The sequence below is a fragment of the Cucurbita moschata genome, unplaced genomic scaffold (assembly GCF_002738365.1).
Source record: "Cucurbita moschata cultivar Rifu unplaced genomic scaffold, Cmos_1.0 Cmo_Scf00005, whole genome shotgun sequence".
NCBI classification, from domain to species: Eukaryota; Viridiplantae; Streptophyta; class Magnoliopsida; order Cucurbitales; family Cucurbitaceae; genus Cucurbita; species Cucurbita moschata.
In genome coordinates this window covers 2,545,875-2,564,458 of record NW_019268521.1, presented here as the reverse complement: position 1 = coordinate 2,564,458, position 18,584 = coordinate 2,545,875, and the positions used below count along the sequence as shown (strand labels likewise).

General features: G+C 41.2%; 2 protein-coding genes across 7 annotated transcripts; one reads left to right on the top strand and one right to left on the bottom strand.

Moving 5' to 3' along the window:
• Positions 1 to 852: 852 nt before the first annotated feature.
• LOC111442811 (choline transporter protein 1-like) lies at positions 853 to 7,911 on the top strand. The gene is made up of 10 exons (XM_023080343.1): positions 853 to 1,372; positions 2,319 to 2,677; positions 2,824 to 2,969; positions 3,480 to 3,663; positions 3,751 to 3,824; positions 3,902 to 4,015; positions 5,352 to 5,708; positions 5,797 to 6,057; positions 6,164 to 6,391; positions 7,400 to 7,911. The coding sequence occupies exons 1-10, from the start codon at positions 1,188 to 1,190 to the stop codon at positions 7,598 to 7,600; spliced, it is 2,109 nt and encodes a 702-aa protein (XP_022936111.1). The 5' UTR covers positions 853 to 1,187; the 3' UTR covers positions 7,601 to 7,911.
• A 1,400-nt stretch (positions 7,912 to 9,311) lies between these two features.
• On the bottom strand, positions 9,312 to 17,999 carry LOC111442812 (MLO-like protein 11). Of its 6 annotated transcripts, none has more exons than XM_023080344.1 (16): positions 17,830 to 17,993; positions 17,457 to 17,609; positions 16,249 to 16,306; positions 15,926 to 16,158; positions 15,719 to 15,835; positions 14,450 to 14,510; positions 14,267 to 14,361; positions 13,295 to 13,369; positions 13,033 to 13,118; positions 11,989 to 12,038; positions 11,864 to 11,904; positions 11,604 to 11,774; positions 11,485 to 11,520; positions 11,282 to 11,349; positions 11,112 to 11,172; positions 9,312 to 10,388 (listed from the first exon to the last, which is right to left on the bottom strand). In XM_023080344.1, exons 2-16 carry the CDS (start codon positions 17,583 to 17,585, stop codon positions 10,008 to 10,010), a joined length of 1,662 nt encoding a protein of 553 aa, XP_022936112.1. In that variant the 5' UTR covers positions 17,586 to 17,609; positions 17,830 to 17,993; the 3' UTR covers positions 9,312 to 10,007. The 6 variants fall into 6 exon arrangements, with proteins under 6 accessions (XP_022936112.1, XP_022936113.1, XP_022936114.1 ...); XM_023080345.1 differs by having other exon boundaries at positions 17,457 to 17,604; XM_023080346.1 differs by having other exon boundaries at positions 17,882 to 17,993.
• Between the last annotated feature and the right edge of the window lie 585 nt (positions 18,000 to 18,584).

Sequence of the window (18,584 nt, the reverse complement as noted above, 5' to 3'; positions counted from 1 at the left end):
TAGACTTACTTAACCTTTAGTATAAGGACCCGAAATTCATAGACTTACTTAGTATAAGGATTACGGGAGGCTCCTTTTAAATTAAAAAAAATTAGGGATTTAAACTATAAATTAGAATTGGTTAATCCCACCCTTTAAAAGTAATGATTCCAAGGATTATACTAATAATCATTCATTATAATGTCTTTTTTATATCAATTTTTATATCCATTCCATTTTAATTTTACATTTTATTCTATAGTTAAATGGACGATTTTATTTTTTTATATATTTTTTTAATTTTACAATTTTTGTGGCTATTTATAAGGTAATTATGTGTTAGTCAAATTTAATTTTATCCCAAATATCTTTTATTGAAATTAGTAAAGTTTTGAAAAAAAAATTATGTCATTATATTAATTTAATTTCAAGATAAATAGTAACATTTATGGATATAATGAAAATTAATATTATTTAAAAATTATCACTGACCCACAAATACTTTAATTATTATTTTTTTTTTTAATTTTATAATAGAGAATATTACTTTTTAGGGGGGAAATCTCCGGTGAAATACACCCATACTAATTGATAAAGTTCACACCTTTATTACCCACCGTTGGATGAGCTCGATCATCGCAGTCAATACAAAAATTTTCCACAGCATCGACAGTGATCGACAATTACACCAGCTTAAGACCGACAAAGACCGTAGATCTTCAGACATATATGTCTGTGTCAGCTTAATATGCTTAATAACATCCAATTTAATATCTGATACTCAAATTTGTGTTTGAGAGGGGAAAAAAATGAGTTCTTTATCAAAATCTAATGAAACCCACATCGAATTAAAGGTTTTTATTCCAAAAAAATGAGTTCTTTATCAAAATCTAAAGAAGCCCACAACGAATTAAAGGTTTTTATTCCATTTTTTTGCCGGTTTCTTTTACATTTCGATGTCTTCAATTCATTGGGTTCTTCAAAATTGTTGTTTAGCTGAGCCCCTTCGAAACGCTTCTCTAAAACACCACTGTACTTTTGTCCAGAAGTCCCAAAGGAAAGAAAGACTTGGCATAAAGATTCCAAATCTGAAACCCTTTTCTTTGAAGCTTTTACTTTGCCACTCCATTGTTGAAGCTTTAGTTTCTTTCTCGCTCTAGATTCTCTCTCTGTTTCTGCTTGGAAGGGGGAAACCTGGGTTTGTGAAGATGAGGGGTCCTTTAGGGGCAGTGATTGGGAGGTACCCTTCAAGTGATGGGAATGCCCAAATGGGTGGGATCATTAGGCATAATAGGAAATGCAGAGATATTGTGTTTCTTGTGATCTTTATAGCTTTCTGGGTGGGCATGATTGTTAACTCCAGCTTTGGATTTAACCAAGGTGACCCATTAAGGTAGGACTCTTCTTTTGCTTCAATGGCTACTGTTTGTTCTTGCGTATTGTCTCTTTCATTCAAAAAGCTCTTAAGTTCTTTAATTTTGTGATGTTCTTTTCACTTCGACATGGAATTCTACTACTTCATCACTACCCACCTGATAATTTGTTGTGTAGATAGCTCCTGGGGGTCTCATTGTTTTGCTAGATAGCTATTGGGGGTATCACTCAACGTTGGCTAGATAACTCCTGGGGGTATCACTCAACGTTCGCTAGATAGCTCCTGGGGGTATCACTCGAAGTTTGGCTAGATAGCTTCTGGGGTCTCATTGTGTTGGCTAGATATCTCCTGGAGGTATCACTCAACATTGGCAAGATAGCTCCTGGGGGTATCACTCAATGTTTGGTTAGATAGCTCCTGGGGGTCTCATTGTTTGGCTAGATATCTCCTGGGGGTATCACTCAACATTGGCTAGATAGCTCCTGGGGGTATCACTCAACGTTGGCTAGATATCTCCTGGGGGTACCACTCAACGTTTGGCTAGATAGCTTCTGGGGGTATCATTGGGCCTTCTTCTTTGTTTTAACCCTTTTGAACTTTGAAGGAAATTTAGCATATGGGTAGGATGAGATATTTCCATTAGTTTTCTTTGTTCTCCCTTCTTTATAAGCTTATGTTCAAACTGACATTACATCCTTGATGAACTGTACCCTGTAAGATTCATACAGAACCCTTTGGAACCGAAGGACCGAGCGTTCCTTTGCATTGTGTATTGCCATCACAATAGCTTTCGCTGGCCCCGGTTTCCCCGTTCGCCGATCGTGATTTGTTTAGTTTCTTATAATAGTAACAATCTGATAGTTTCTTATACGGTTATCAGGCTTACATATACTTAGTGCTTGCCTTCTCCTTCTCTTTGTTTATTAGTCTCCTTTCAGTTGATCTTTGTGCTAATGTTTATCAGGCTCACATATGGACTAGACTACAAAGGCAATGTCTGTGGCGACAAGCATGCTAATCCCGGCCTTCGTGAACTCGAGCTTAAATACTGGTTGAATCCTAATCAGGTGTATCAAAGTGGTCAGAAGGACAGTCAATTTAAGCTAGCGGATGCTCGGAGTATATGCTTGATGGATTGCCCAACACCTTCAGAAGATTCTCTAAACTGGGTTTGTGACTATCCCGAAGGCGAAATACGCCTCTCAATGGATGATTGGATAGACAGGAACTACGATTATTTCGAGTTCCTTACGCCTGAGATGAGGAACAGCTCGGTGAACCTTCAAGGTCCTTGTTACCCTGTCATTTTTCCTAGTGTTAATGGTAAGTGAGATTCATCTTTCTTGATGCCATTGTTTGTTTTCCACCTTATAGGATGATATCGAAAACTTCACGTCTAGATTCTTTATAAAAAATGTTTTACGAACGAATGTGCAACGAGCTCACTGTTAGAACGATGTGCTTCTCAGTTTATTGGAGCTGCCAGTTCCTCGCTCGCCCCTCAAATGTATCGTTAACACATTGGAAGCAGATGGGTGGAATGAACATAGATGCGGATTTGATCATAGATAAATCTATTCATAAGTCGACCAACTCTCGGTCATCTGTCTTGAAGGTATACAAGTTTTTCTTTTCTACAATGCATGCAGTTATTGTACGAAAATTTCACTTTAAATCAAAAGAAGTTGCTAGTCTCGAAGATGTAGTCAAAAGTGACTCAAGTATCGAACAAAGGGTGTACTTTGTTCGAGGGTTCCAGAGAAAGGAGTCGAGCCTTGATTAAGGGGAGGTTGTTCGAGGGCTACATAAACCTCAAAGGAGGCTCTATGGTGTACTTTGTTCAAGGGGAGGATTGTTGAGAATTGTCGGGAGAGAGTCCAAAAGCAAATCCATGAGAGCTTATACTCAAAGTGGACAATATCGTACCATTGTGGAGAGTCTGGTTCCTAACAAATCACAGGTCTACGTAAAGTGTCATACGAGCTCATGAGTTCCAAATTGCAAGATCTTTCGAATAATATCTTTAGCGTCCCGTCTGAAGCTTCTCTATTATGTCTTAACTTTTTTCGTTGTGTCTTACCATTTCTGAAGTTTTCACTTATTCTATGCTCTAAACTACTCACAGAGATACATGTCTGATATTGGGAAGTCGTGGCCGATATTGATTGTTTGCGGAGGGATTTTGCCTCTATTTTTGGCAGTGATTTGGTTGCTAATGATTCGACATTTCGTTGCTGCTATGCCATGGGTAACGGTCGTCCTATTCAACATTCTCATCGTATCGGTCACAATGTTTTATTACCTCAAAGGTGAGGAGGAACATGTTTACTTTGAGTTAAAGTTGTTATTTCATTTTGTATTATTATTACTGATTGCTATTGTCTTTATTGCTATAGCTGGATGGATTGGAAATGATGCTATCACGCCCATCATCGGTGATCACGACCCGTATGTCCACATATTTGGAAGGGTATGCAACCGAATCTTGTGAGACTTTTCGATAAAAGAACTCGTTTGATTCTGATCAATCGATTGATTATTGTTCAGGAGCTCGATCATATGCGCGCTGCTGCTGTTCTAATGACTTTTGTTATGGCTGTCTCTGTTCTTACTTCAATTGCTATCATCCGTCGAATCATAATGGCGACGTCTGTCCTCAAGGCAAGTACTATGCTATACATGCATAATGGCAGTGAAAATTATAAACTGATATGTAATTCAAGTACTTCAACTTCAGCATTGCAAGTTTTCGACTTTTGATTTCTTTATCTGTGTGTCTGTGAGATCCCACATCGGTTGGAGAGAGGAACGAAACATTCCTTATAAGGATGTGAAAACCTCTCTCTAACAGACGCGTTTTAGAACCTTGAGGTTGACGACGTTATGTAACGGGCCAAAGTGGACAATATCTGCTAGCGGTGGGCTTGGGTTGTTACAAAGGGTATCAGAGCTAAACACCGGGCGGTGTGCGAGTAAGGACGCTGGGCCCCCAAGGGAGGTGGATACCGGGTGGTGTGCTAGCGTCTAGCAAGGACGCTGGCCCCCAAAGGAGGTGGATTGTGAGATCCCATATCAGTTGGAGGAGGGAACGAAACATTCCTTATAAGGATGTGGAAATGTCTCCCTCACAGGCGCGTTTTAAAACCATGAGGCTGATGGCTATACGCAATGGGCTGAAGCAGACAATATCTGCTAGCGATGGGCTTGGGCTGTTACAAATGGTATCAGAGCCAGACACCGGCGGTGTGTCAACGAGGACGCTGGCCCCCAAGGGGGGTGGATTGTGAGATTCCACATCGGTTGGAGAGGGGAATGAAACATTCCTTATAAGGGTGTGGAAATGTTTCCCTAACATATGCATTTTAAAACCGTGAGGCTAACGACGATATGTAACGGGCCAAAGCTGACAATATCTGCTAGCGGTGAGCTTGGGCTGTTACAAATGGTATCAAAGCCAGGCGCTAGACGATGTGCCAGCGAGGACGCTGGCCCCCAAGGGAGTGGATTGTGAGATCCCACATCAGTTGGAGAAGGGAACGAAACATTCTTTATAAGGATGTGGAAACCTCTCCCTAACATTCGTGTTTTAAAAATCGTGAGGCTGACGGCGATACGTAACGAGTCAAAGTGGACGATAGCTGCTAGCGGTGGGCTTGGGTTGTTACGTATGTTATCGGAGCCAGACACCGGGCAGTGCCCGAGCGAGAATGTTGGCCTAGAAGGGGGGTGGATTGTGAGATCCCACATCGGTTGGAGAAGGAAACGAAACAATCTTTATAAGGATGTAAAAATCTCTCTCTAACAGACGAGTTTTAAAACCATGAGGTTGATGGCCACAGGTGATGGACAAAAGCGAACAATATCTACTGGCAGTAGGCGTTGGCTATTACAGTATCACTTATTTCCGCTCATTTCATCGAGGCACTCTTAGTTTCTAAACTGATTAATATCGATAATATCATTATTTCATTTTGGTTTCATACGACCCTACGTGCAGGTAGCTGCAAAGGTGATCGGAGAAGTTCAAGCACTCATAATCTTTCCAATCATACCTTATGCCATCCTTGCAATCTTTTACATGTTATGGTTATCAGCTGCCCTTCATCTCTTCAGCTCTGGTCAGATTGTCCAGAACAATTGCAACTCGAATTGCTGCGCTTACGATCTTGCTTCAAAACGAGTGAACTGCGACCGTTGCTGTGGTTATAGCATCCGTTATACTCCTCATATCGACATAGCCATCTTTTTCCACCTATTCGGAGGTTATTGGGCTACTCAATTTTTTGTAGCATGCTCTTCAACAGTCATTGCAGGTTCCGTGGCCTCCTATTACTGGGCTCGTGGCGAAACCTCGGTAAGTTACTAACAATGAGGTCGACATATCCAACAATTCTGAACTTTTTCTTTCCTTCTTTAATACTCATTGTTTTTGGTTAATGCAGCCCGAAATTCCGTTTCTTCCAGTGTTCTCCTCGATGAAACGGCTTGCAAGATATAACCTCGGGTCCATGGCTATCGGTTCCTTGACTGTATCCTTTATGGAATCAATTCGGTTCATACTCGAGTCTATTCGTCGCAAATTGAAAGTCACAAATACGACACCAGATAGTTGGATTGGCCGAGCAGCACATAATACGTCTCGGTTTTGCCTGAGATGTATAGAGTGGATCATCAAATCCGTTAACCGCAATGCATATATAATGGTAAATTGATACTCATCTACTCATTGACAACAATATATTAGTTTGCAGAACAAGAACAAGAACTCAGTAATCTCTCCAACAAACGTTGCTATTCTGATTCGTGCAGATTGCGATAACGGGCAAAAGCTTTTGCAAGGCGTCGGCTATTGCGACGGAGTTAATAATGAACAACATCCTTCGGATCGGGAGAGTGAACGTGATCGGAGATGTTATTCTGTTCCTTGGGAAGCTTTGTATCAGCCTCTCAAGTGCTCTTTTTGCATTCCTCATGTCGGATACACACAAATACAGATCTGCTCATAACAAGATTTCTTCCCCATTGTTTCCTGTCTTGGTAAGTTCTTTTAACTTTTTTTTACATACAGTTTTTGGGTGATAAAGGGGAGAAAAATAGGTATAGAACAGAGCAAAGCATGTTACTTCTCTTTCATATCAGTGTTAGACTAAATATGTAGCAGCCCAAACCCGCCGTCGTTAGCAGATATTGTCCGCCTTGGCTCGTTACGTGTCGCCGTCAGCCTCACAGTTTTAAAACACGTTTGCCAGGGAGAAGTTTCCACACTCTTATAAAGAATGCTTAGTTCTCGTCTTTAACCGATGTGGGACCTCACAATGGGATCCACATCGGTTGGAGAGAGAATGAAACATTTTTTATAAGGGTGTGGAAACCTCTCCCTAGTAGACACGTTTTTAGACGGTGAGGCTGACGACGATACGTAACGGGCCAAAGCGGATAATATCTGCTAGCAGTGGGTTTGGGCTGTTACAAATGGTATCAAAGCCAAACACCTGACCCCCAAGACACGTTTATAAACCGTGAGGCTAACAACGATACGTAACGAGTCAAAGTGGGCAATATCTGCTCGCAGTGGGTTTGGGCTGTTATAAATGGTATCAAAGTCAAACACCTGACCCCCAAGAGGGGTGGATTGTGAGATTTTCTTATAAGGGTGTGAAAATCTCTCCTTATCAGACACGTTTACAAGCCAAAGTAGACAATATCTGCTAGTGGTGAGCTTGAACTGTTACAAAATATATCATTTCAGTCCCCAATTTTGTAATCATTTTTCACTTTCAATCGTCATATTTTAAAAACGATAATATGACACGTCCATGGCCTTTAAACCTAAAAGCTTAAGCTAATCATATCACACTTCTACACACTCGTGGGCTTAGAAATTAGTGGAAGAAACCAACATCCCAAGGTTTTGAACACAACCCTCTCTCCTTTGATAACCTGTTAAATCGTTGCTGAACCCAAAAGCTTAAGCAAACGAGTCACGCACGGTAAACTTAGTCGTGTCAATACTGATTCAAGGCCTTTTTGGTTGTGAAACAACAGGTTTGCTGGGGGCTAGGCTATGTGGTTGCTACACTTTTCTTTGGAGTGGTGGAGATGTCCATTGATACAATAATTCTATCCTACTGTCAAGATTCTGAAGAACATCAGGGCACAGCTCAATATGCCCCTCCACTTCTAATGGAGACTCTCAATGATCAAAATGAGATGCAAAGGCTTACACAGGGGCCTCCCAGTTCATAGCCTTTCATCATTTACTTTTCTTATTGATTGCCCTCTCAGAATGTTACCAAAAAAATAGGCTTTACCTTCTCCTGCTGCTGTCATCTCCAACCCTTCACTGTCAGTTTTTTCACTGTAAATAATCAAGTTCTTTGCAGTGTGGAAGTTGGAGGAAAAGTGATAGAGAAGAGACAGACAGGGAATACCTTTAGGCCTTGTTTTGTTTTTTATGGGTAGGTTACTATTTTTGTTACTTGTTACTGAGAAGCTTTGGATATGGTGTATTCTCCATTATTATTGCAATGACATTAGTTAATATTATGTTGGGTTCTCGTAATGGCTCAAGTCCACCGCTAGCAGATATTGTCCTCTTTGGAGTTTTCTTTTTGGGTTTCTCTTCAAGGATTTTAAAACGCGTTTGTTAGGGGAGGTTTCCACATGCTTATAAAGAATGTTTCGTTCTCTTCCTCAATCAATGTGAGATCTCGCAATCTACCCCCTACACTCGTTCCCCACTCCAATGATATGGGACCTCATAATCCACCACACTTTGGGGCCAACATCTTTGCTGGCACTTGTTCCTCTCTCAAATTGATGTGGGATCTCACAATCTACCCTTTTTTGGGGCCAGCATCTTTGCTGGCACTTGTTCCTCTCTCAAATCGATGTGGGATATCACAATCCACCCCATCTTCAGGGCCCAGTGTCCTCGTTAGCACTCGTTCCTTTCTCCAATCGATGTGGGGTCTCACGAGAGTGGACATCGAATGGTGTGCCAACGAGAACACTGAGTCTCGAAGGGGAGTGGATTGTAATATCCCACATTGATCAGGGAGAAGAACGAAGCATTCTTTATAAAACCGTGGAAACTCTCCTAGTTGAGGGGAAGCCTGTAAGAGAAAACCTAAAATTGACAAAATATGCTAGCGGTGGGATTGAAGTGTTACACTTTTTGTCTCATGCTCTTTGCATCAAGCTAACCAAATCAGTTCAGCTGACAAAAAGAACATAGAAAACGGTCTCTAAGCTAACATGCTAACATGACCACAACCCAATGCTAATTGATATATATATATTCCTTGGAGTTCAAATCCTCGTGTACTAAATAAAAAATTCGTACGGAAAGGGCTTGAAACTTGAAGATATCTTTTCAAGTTCTTGGGGTTAAGTGATTGGATGCTTTTTGAAATAAAAGGTCTAATTTACATTAAGAATCCCTTGCATTTAGGAAAGGATCTTGTTGCTTAATGTTTTATGCAACAAAGACTCAAAGAACTACAGGCAACAACCTCACACAATGATGTCCTCCGGACTCTTAGGCCAAACCAACGCCAATGCTTTTCTTGCTTTTTTTACATTCACTCCTCCAAACTCAACAAACTCCCCACACTATAAAAAGCAAAAGCTCCTTCACTTTGAGAAGCACAGAAAAATACTCAGCTTTCCCCTCAAAAGAGAGCTAAAGTTCAAAGAAAATGGCTGTTACCAAAAATAGTTTCTTGGTCGGTCTCTTGGCGTTCCTCTGCTTAAGCCTCAGCTCGGCCAATCGAGTCCTCAAGAACAATGATGCTGAAAAGGAACTACTAAACAACAATGTATCATCTGAACAAGACAATCAATTACAAGATTTCAATAATGCTGAGTTGAAAAGTATACCTGAAGGCAACGTTCCCAAACTCAGTTCTGTTGGTTCAGGATATGGTGATTGCGGTGGTAACTGTGGCAGCTCTGGTGGTGGGGGATATACTTATCCTCCTAACTACGGATCTGGTGGTGGAAGCTCTCCTCCTAACTACGGATCTGGTGGTGGAAGCTCTGGTTGCCAACCTTGCTACACTTATTCGCCGTGTCCGTGGCAGGGATGCCCGGGATTTCAAGGGTGCCAAGGATGTCAAGGAGGGTGCCAAGGATGTCAAGGAGGATGCCAAGGATGCCAGGCACCACATCCACCTTGTACCTTCGAAGTCGGCACGGTTAACGACTCTAAGATCCAAGATGAATCTATTCCCATGGGTGAAGAACCTGAACCACCAGTCCTGCCAGAAAATCATCACATAAAATCCAGTGGGGGAGCAAATCAGGACATGAAATCCAATGGTGGTCTGGTTTAGAGCTTAGACCTTACCTCAAAGAAAGTGTTTTCTTCTAGCTCTCAATAAAAAAACATCCATCATGGAGTTCATTTTCTAATAAACTTATGAAATATAGAACATCAGGAAACTCTGTTCTATAATTGGAGTTTAAACTTCCATTGCATTGTTGGGAGATAAATTACAAAGCAAGCAGTTTCATGTACTGTTTTCTAAGAATACTAACTCAGTTTCCTATAAACAAATCTCTAGCCTCACATTCTGAACACTTCTTCTTTCATGGTATTTGTTATCCTAATTTATATGGTACTTCTATAGCTTTGTTTACTAGCTACACCTTATCTTTGTATCGGCAAAGATGAGCTTCTTAAAGGGTTTTGGAGATTGAAGTTTTGAGCGACAGGTAAGGAAAGAGACAGAGTGGGTCTAAGACGGGCAGTTCCAACCCCATATGATATATCATTAGCAACAGAGACAGACACATTCAATGCAGTAAGTGGCTGCATCTCGATTGTGGCATAGCCAGTGGCAGTGTTGGGGGTATCAATATGATGATTGTCGTCGTCCTCAAGTGATATCACGGTGCATGTTTCTGTGTTGATTGTGGTATCATCAGCAAATATCCGGAGCCTTCTCTTCCTTCTAGCTGACTTACCCCATCCATAAATTGTTTCCCTTATTCTTTGAGGAATTAAGGCAGCCTTGTAGTTTGTTCCCATCTGCATAACGAACACAGGAAAAGTTTACAGTTACAAACATGAAGCAGAAAGATGAATCACAGTCAAAAGCCTTTGGATAGCGTCATTAAGGTTAATACTCCCGTAGACTACTAACCAGATAAAATTTCATAACCAAACTCTCTTTGTACAACGATATACGTTTAAGTTTAATGTCTTAAACTGTAACAGCTCAAGCCTCTCGCTAGCAGATATTGTCCTCTTTGGACTTTTTCGTTTAGGCTTCCCTTCAAAGTTTTAAAACGCGTCTGCTAGTGAGAGGTTTCCACACCCTTATAAAGAATGCTTCGTTTCCTTCTCCAGTCAATGTGGGATCTCGCAATCCTCCCCCTTTGGGGCTTAGCGTCCTCGCTGGCACACCACTCGGTGTCTGGCTTTGATACCATTTGTAACAGCCCAAATCCACCGCTAGCAGACATTGTCCTCTTTGGACTTTCCCTTCCAGGCTTCCCTTCAAAGTTTTTAAAACGCATCTACTAGGGAGAGGTTTCTATACTCTTATAAAGAATGTTTCGTTCCCCTCTCCAGCTGACGTGGGATCTCACAATCAACCCCCCTTTAGAGCTCAGCGTCCTCATTGGCACACCGCCCGATGTCTAGCTCTGATACCATTGGTAACAGCACAAACCCACCGCTAGCATAAACCAAGGATATCAACAGTTTTAAACAGCCTATCAAAATGTAAGATGTCATGCCTTCCATTACCTGAGTAACCAGTGCATAGAGGGGCAAGGTGCTATAGCTGCAAAGAAATTGTCCAGCAAACCTACAAGAAAGACAAAACCAAACATTTTAAGGTTATTCATCTCCCCCGCCACACAATAAACATAGTCATGTATACAAGGTTATGACTGTCGGAAACTAAAGATCCATACCCCAAGATTAGTCTTAGATAGACAAGCAGATGATTGCTAATGAAGCAAGAATTATACCCAAATTGCCACTGTAACCAAATTAAACAAGACAATAGTTATGGCCTTATAAGTTTTGAAGGAAACTATAAAATGCTTCCTATTTCACGAGTGGGATGGTTTTGTTCTGAGATTAAAAAAGCCATGACTAGAGGAGAGGAAGGTACCCAGAACCAGAAGAACGAAGCCAATTCGAAAGCATTCTGCAAGAGAATTAAGAGAAAGGGGGATAAAACCAATAACATCATATTCCATTCAGGCAACATTGTTAATAATCAAGACATGCCTGGAAAAGAACAAAATGGATCAAGGACAACAGGAATTCAGGCTTCTTAAACCAGAAAAGATCATCACGGGGCTTCAGCTTTGCTCCAGAAAAGAATCCGGATATACCAGCATTTTCCAACGTCAAAGTTGCAATAACATGCTGTAATTTTGTGCCAACTAAAAGAACAAGCTGTATGAAGAATGAAAAGTAGTCAAAGATCAGCTGGTCAATCAACCAGATAGATGCTGCAGCTCTTGAGAGAGAGAGAGAGAGCTCACAGTAAAAGGAATAGATGCTATCCAAAAATATAGGTTAGAGCCTGAAAGAAGGAAAAGGAGATCAAATGGTTAATTAGAATTGAGGCAGAAAAAGTATTCTGTTCCTAAACAGAGGGTTATAATACCTTTCACATTGAACAGCAAAAAAGCAACGACAAATCCCCATAGTGGACCGCTGCAATAAAGTGAACAGAGAATTAGCTTCCTTAATTCCCAAAAGACTAATGAAACTAAAGATATGTTGTTGCAGAAAACACATTCGTCTCAATATATTCTAAAAGTTGATTTTGCGAAAGAAAAAAGACATAGCGTGAGATCCCACATTGATTGGAGAGGAGAACGATTGGAGAGAGGAACTAGTGTTTGTGAGAATGTTAGCCTTGAAGAGGGGTGGATTGTGAGATCTCACGTTGGTTGGAGAGGAGAAAGAAACATTCTTTATAAAGGTGTGGAAACTTTTTCCTAGCAGACGCGTTTTAAAAACTTTGAGGGGAAGCCCGGAAGGGAAAGCCCAGAGAGGATAATATCTGCTAATGGTGAGTTTGGGCTGTTACAAATGGTATTAAAGCCAGACACTGGGCGGTGTGCCAGCGAGACCGCTGAGCCCCAAAGGGTATGGACACCAGACAGTGTGCCAGAGATGATGCTGGGCCCCGAAGGGGGTGGATTGTGAGATCCCACATTGATTGGAGAGAGGAACAGTGCCAGCGAAAACGCTGGACTCCGAAGGGGGGTGGATTGTGAAACCCCACATTGGTTGAGGAGGAGAATGAAAAATTGTTTATAAGGGTGTGGAAACCTCTTCCTAGGAGACACATTTTAAAAACTTTGAGAGGAAGTCCAAAAAGAAAAGCCCAAAGAAGACAATATTTGCTAGCGGTGGGCAACAGAAAACCAAAAAGAAGAGCATATCATAACAACATTCTGGATGCCTTCAAACTTGCCTTCAAAAGTTTTCCTATTCCACTCAACAGAAAATTACTTTCAGGAGCTCCACAAAATGCATATCTTAACAAAGAACGGATGAGTATATTTCCTTCTGATAATATAGTAACAAAGAGTAATAACTGAACCAGAACCCTTTTATCTTGATAGCAATGACTAGAAAAAACAGTATAACCACATGCATATAGATTCAAAAAATTGAAAGCAACAGACACTTCAACTACCTCACACCAACTATTCTCTGGAACTCTTCTTCCATAGAACGAACCATATAGCTATGGAAATCATAACTTGATGAAAGGTTGTGATTCTGCAATGAATTAATAAGATGCAGGAAAATCATAAATATTGGTATCTAAAAGATGATTATTCATTATCATTGGTGAACAAGCAGCTGAAATTTTGACAATGCTACAGCTCTAAAATGTAGTGTAATTGGTAAACAGGAAAGAAAATTAGCAATCCAAACGAATAATTTGCTATTACCGTGATGAAGCCTTTGCGAAGTGTAAGGTAGTCAGAATGAACAACAGAACTCCCAAATTGCCGAAAGAAACATGTCTACAGATATCATTTAATTATTTCAAAGAAGAGTTAGTGTCAATACGTATGTGAATAGCAGGTGTATATGAAGGCCATGTTCAAGGAAAAAATGGGATGGGGATGCTTCTCCTATTGCAAAAGAAGCTTCTTTTTTCAACCACAGAGGGTTTCCCAAATAAGATTAGAAATCACATTGGACATTGATATTTAATTGTTATAATGCTCACGGCTAGCAGATATTGTCCTCTTTGAACTTTCCCTTTCGGGCTTCCTCTTAAGGTTTCTTTAAAACGTGTTTGTTAGTGAAAGGTTTCCACACCCTTATAAAAAAATGTTTCGTTCTCCTCCACAACTGATGTGGGATCTCACAATCCATCCCCCTTCGGGGCTCCACCTCCTCGCTGGCACATCGCTCGGTGTCTGGCTTTGATACCATTTATAACAGCACAAGCCTACTGCTAACAAATATTGTCCTCTTTGGACTTTCCATTTCGAGCTTCCCCTCAAGGTTTTTAAAACGTGTCTGTTAGAGAAAGGTTTCCACACTCTTATAAAAAAACGTTTTGTTCTCCTCCCCAACTGAGGTGGGATCTCACAATCCACCCCCCTTCGGAGCTCAACCTCCTCGCCGGCATATTGTCCGGTGTCTGGCTCTAATACCATTTGTAACAGCCAAAGTCCACCGCTAACAAATATTGTCCTCTTTGGGCTATTGTGAGATTCCACATCGGTTGGGGGGGAGAACAAAACATTCTTTATAAGGATGTGGAAACCTCTACCTAGTAGATGCGTTTTAAAGCATAAACTTGATCCAAAAACACCAATATTTTCACTATAGTAGCTCATGCAGATAAACACCTTTGAATAGATGCAGTTGTGCGGCATTCTCTAAATGAAAAGAAGATCAAGGCTTACCATCCAGATAAGGAAATTGCTCCTGGTTAAGGGATTGGAGGTGAGATATTGCACAAAGTGAGATTGTCTCTGCATTATCTTTTCGTTCGTCGTATCTACAATAATAGTAGAGAAATAATTGCTTGTGAATCCTTTAAGTGGCTAAGAGAAAATATGAGGAATCACACAAATATGAGGAATCACCACTGAATACATCGTGAAGGTCCATGTGAGCTTCATTTTCCCAGACTCTCCAACTGTGGATCTGGTCAAATTATAAAATGTCAACCACGAGAATAAATAGTAATCTTTTCTTTGTATCTTCTATGAATTTCTTAAGCAAAATGCTTTACGATGATACAAGTCATAATGATCTTTAAATATTTTGACATTATGTACAATAACAGGCAAACTTCTATTAAGCTACTTAATCAAAGTTTAATAGAGGTTGTTCTTTCGCATCAAACCCAAATGCAAAACGTGTATGTTAGGGAGAGGTTTCTACACTCTTATAAGGAATGTTTCGTTCCCCTCTCCAACCTATGTGGGATCTTACAATCCACTCTCCTTGTGGGGCCGGCGTCCTCGCTGGCACACCGTCCGGTGCTTGGCTCTGATACCATTTGTAACAGCCCAAGTCCATCTCTAGCAGATATTGTCCGCTTTGGCCCGTTACATATTGTTATCAGCTTCATTAAAATGTGTCTGTTAGGGAGAGGTTTTCACACTCTTACGAGGAATGCTTCGTTCCCCTCTCCAATTGATGTGGGATCTCACAATTCACTTCCCTGGCCCAGCGTCCTCGCTGACGCATTCACTCGATGCTTGGCTTTAATACCATTGGTAACAGCCCAAGGCCACCGCTAGCATATATTATTGGCTTTGGCCCGTTACGTATTGCCGTCAGTCTCACGGTTTTAACACGCGTATATCAAGGAGAGGTTTCCACACCTTTATAAGCAATGTTTCGTTCCCCTCTCCAACCGATGTGGGATCTTACAATCCACTCCCCTTGGGGCCCAGCATCCTCGCTGTCACACCGCCCAGTGCCTCGCTCTGATACCATTAATAACAGCCCAAGGCCACCGCTAGCAGATATTGTCTACTTTGGCCCGTTACATATCGTCGTCAGCCTCACGATTTTAAAACGCGTCTGTTAGGGAGAGGTTTCCACACCCTTACAAGGAATGCTTCGTTTCCCTCTCCAACCGACGTGGGATCTCACAATCCACTCTCCTTGGGGGCCAGCATCCTCGCTGGCACACCACCCGGTGCCTGGCTCTAATACCATTTGTAATAGCCCACGGTCACCACTAGTAGATATTGTCCGCTTTGATTCATTACGTATCGCCGTCAGTCTCACAATTTTAAAACACGTTTGTTAGGGGAGAGGTTTCCACACTCTTACAAGGAATGCTTCATTCCCCCTCCAACTAACGAGGGATCTCACATGCCATGGAAAAAATATGTAACCTTCACAATTGCCAGTAACATGGTTAAGCAACTATAAGATACATGAGTCACCGCCATGACAAAGATAAAGCGGTGCAATTGTTCAAGTCCTTCATATGAAACAAAGGGCTCATGACCCTGCGAGCAAGGAAAGTATCAAGTGAGACTATTGGGATGGAGGAAGACACAGTTCTTATGGACAAAAAAAAGTTAAAAATCATAACGTGCCTCTTTGCATGTATTTTTATTCACAGTAAGCATCCTCCTATACAAATAAGGGAAAGAAGAAACCATATATAGCTTTCTCTGCTCAGATGATGTGTCCACATGATGTTCATCAATCTGTGACTGGCTGCATGGAGTAAAAGAGGTATCATAAAACTTGGATGGAATGCAAATATTTGATATCACACTTGATGATGCCGTCAGAAGCAAAGAAATGAACCCAAGCAGCATTAGCTCTGTAGAGGCAAAAAAAAAATGGCGGTTAAATAAGAACCAGCGACCAGAAGAAGCCATTCTTGTCTGAGGTGATTGAGCGAATAAGTTACCTTCTTTCATTTTCTCCAATGCCTCAAATAAGGGTTTTCTATGAGATTTTTCCAGCCACTGAAAGAGAAAAAGTAACAAACACATATCATGATTAGAACAAAATCTGCAATAGCTGAAACACAATGTATCAGGGAAATAATGTTTGAGACTCTAAAGTACTTAGCCAGATTTCCAGACATAGTTCATATAGATATTGTACATGAATTTGCATAAACAATGGGAATCAACATCTATATGTAAGATCCCACATTAGTTGCGGTTGCGGAGGAGAACGAAACACCCTTTATATAAGGGTGTGGAAACCGCCTCCTAGCAGACGCATTTTAAAAATATTAAAGGGAAGCCCGAAAGAGAAAGTCTAAAGAGGACAATATCTACTAGCGGTGGGCTTAGGCTGTTACAAATGATATCAGAGCCACAAACCGAGTGACATGTCAGTGAAAAGGCTGAGCCCCGAAGGGGGTGGACGCGAGGCAGTGTGCCAGTAAGGATGCTGGGCTCCGAAGAGGGTGGATTGGAGGGTCCCACATCGATTGAAAAAAGGAATGAGTGCCAACGAGTACGCTGAGCCCCAAAGGGGGGTGGATTGTAAGACCCACATTGGTTGGGGAGGAGAACGAAACACCCTTTATAAGAGTGTGAAAACCTCTCTCTAACAGACTCGTTTTAAAAACCTTAAAGAGAAGCTCGAAAGGGAAAGCCCAAAGAGAACAATATCTACTAGCGGTGGGCTTGGATTGTTACAAATGGTATCAGAGCCACAAACCGGGCGATGTGTCAGCGAAAAGCTAAGCCTCGAAGGGGGTGGACACGAGGCAGTGTGCCAGTAAGGACGTTAGGCCCTAGAGGGGGTGGATTGGAGAGTCCCACATCGATTGAGGAAGGGAACGAGTGCTAGCGAGAACGCTGAGTCCTGAAGGGGGTGGATTGTAAGATCCCACGTCGGTTGGAAGAGAACGAAACACCCTTTATATGGGTGTGGAAATCTCTTCCTAACAGACGTGTTTTACAAACTTTGAGGGGAAGCTCGAAAGAGAAAACCCAAAGAAAACAATATCTACTAGCAGTTGGTTTGGGCTGCTACACAAAAGCTCGAGCGAAGCTTAAGCAAACGTAAAGTTTCAAAAGTATACTATTCTTCACTGGTTAACAAGGCCACATTATTTGTTTAAAAGCATAACAAGCAGTGGCCCAGAAATATACTTACAGAGCTTAGCCTATGAATGGAGCGCTCTACAAGCAATGAAATCGCAACGAATATTGTCAACACAGAAGCAACAGACCAAGTAGGCGTCAGAGCCAGAGATCTCCCCTCAGGGGAGCCATTTTCAGCCATTTCCAACGAATCTTAAAGACTAACCTAAAGGAAACGATATATATAAATCAACAGCCAAAAGGATTTGGGAAAAGCCTCGGGCTAAGGACTATTAGTAATAGACAAATGACAACCCCATGTGCACAAACTTCTTGGGGTTCACAAAGAAAATGTGGCATCATCATAAACAATAAACCCAGTGAAATTTATGAACAAAATGAACCAAAACGAAAGACCCAGATGACAAAAATGCAAGAAAACGCACAATCAAGGCAGGAGAAATCTCATCAATGGGGTTATGATTCACTTTGGCTTACATGTTTTTCTGCGCTCTTCATGCGATACGTAACCAGCTAGACATATGTATGTGCCCCTGTTGCGATCTTTTGGCGCCACAATAGCATGTGAACGCGATATCTCAGAAGAGTCAAAGCTCTTCGAAAGTGCACTCACGTGTGTTTAGGTCAAGGTACCATCCACCCAGTCACGTAGTTCGCATCCCAATAACATACTCTTATTCACAATCTTTCTTGATCTAGTTTTGAAAATCTTCTCTCAATTCTCTGATCAATGTAACAGTTGAAGCCCACCGTTAATAAATATTGTCCGATTTGATCTGTTACGTAATTGTCAGTCACAAGATTTGAATAACATCTATTAGAGAGAGATTTCCACTCTTATAAGTAATGTTTCGTTCTGCTCTCCAACCGATGTAGGATTTAACAAATGATATCTTTCCTTCTAACTTTCGTTGAAATCTTGAACTTTTGTTTTTTTTTCCCAAAATGATCTGAGCACAAACAAACTATACCTTTTAGAGGGGATTGGGCGGCAACGTTGAGATGCTACATGCAAGAGCATTGAGACGCTACAAACAATATCTCAACACTATACAAGGTTATGACATCACGAATAATTATAGTGAAAATTCTTTAAATCGTAGCATTTCAACGCTCTAAAGTAGCCAACGCATTCACGTCATACTTTTCGATACACGACATGACATCCGAGTAAACGAAA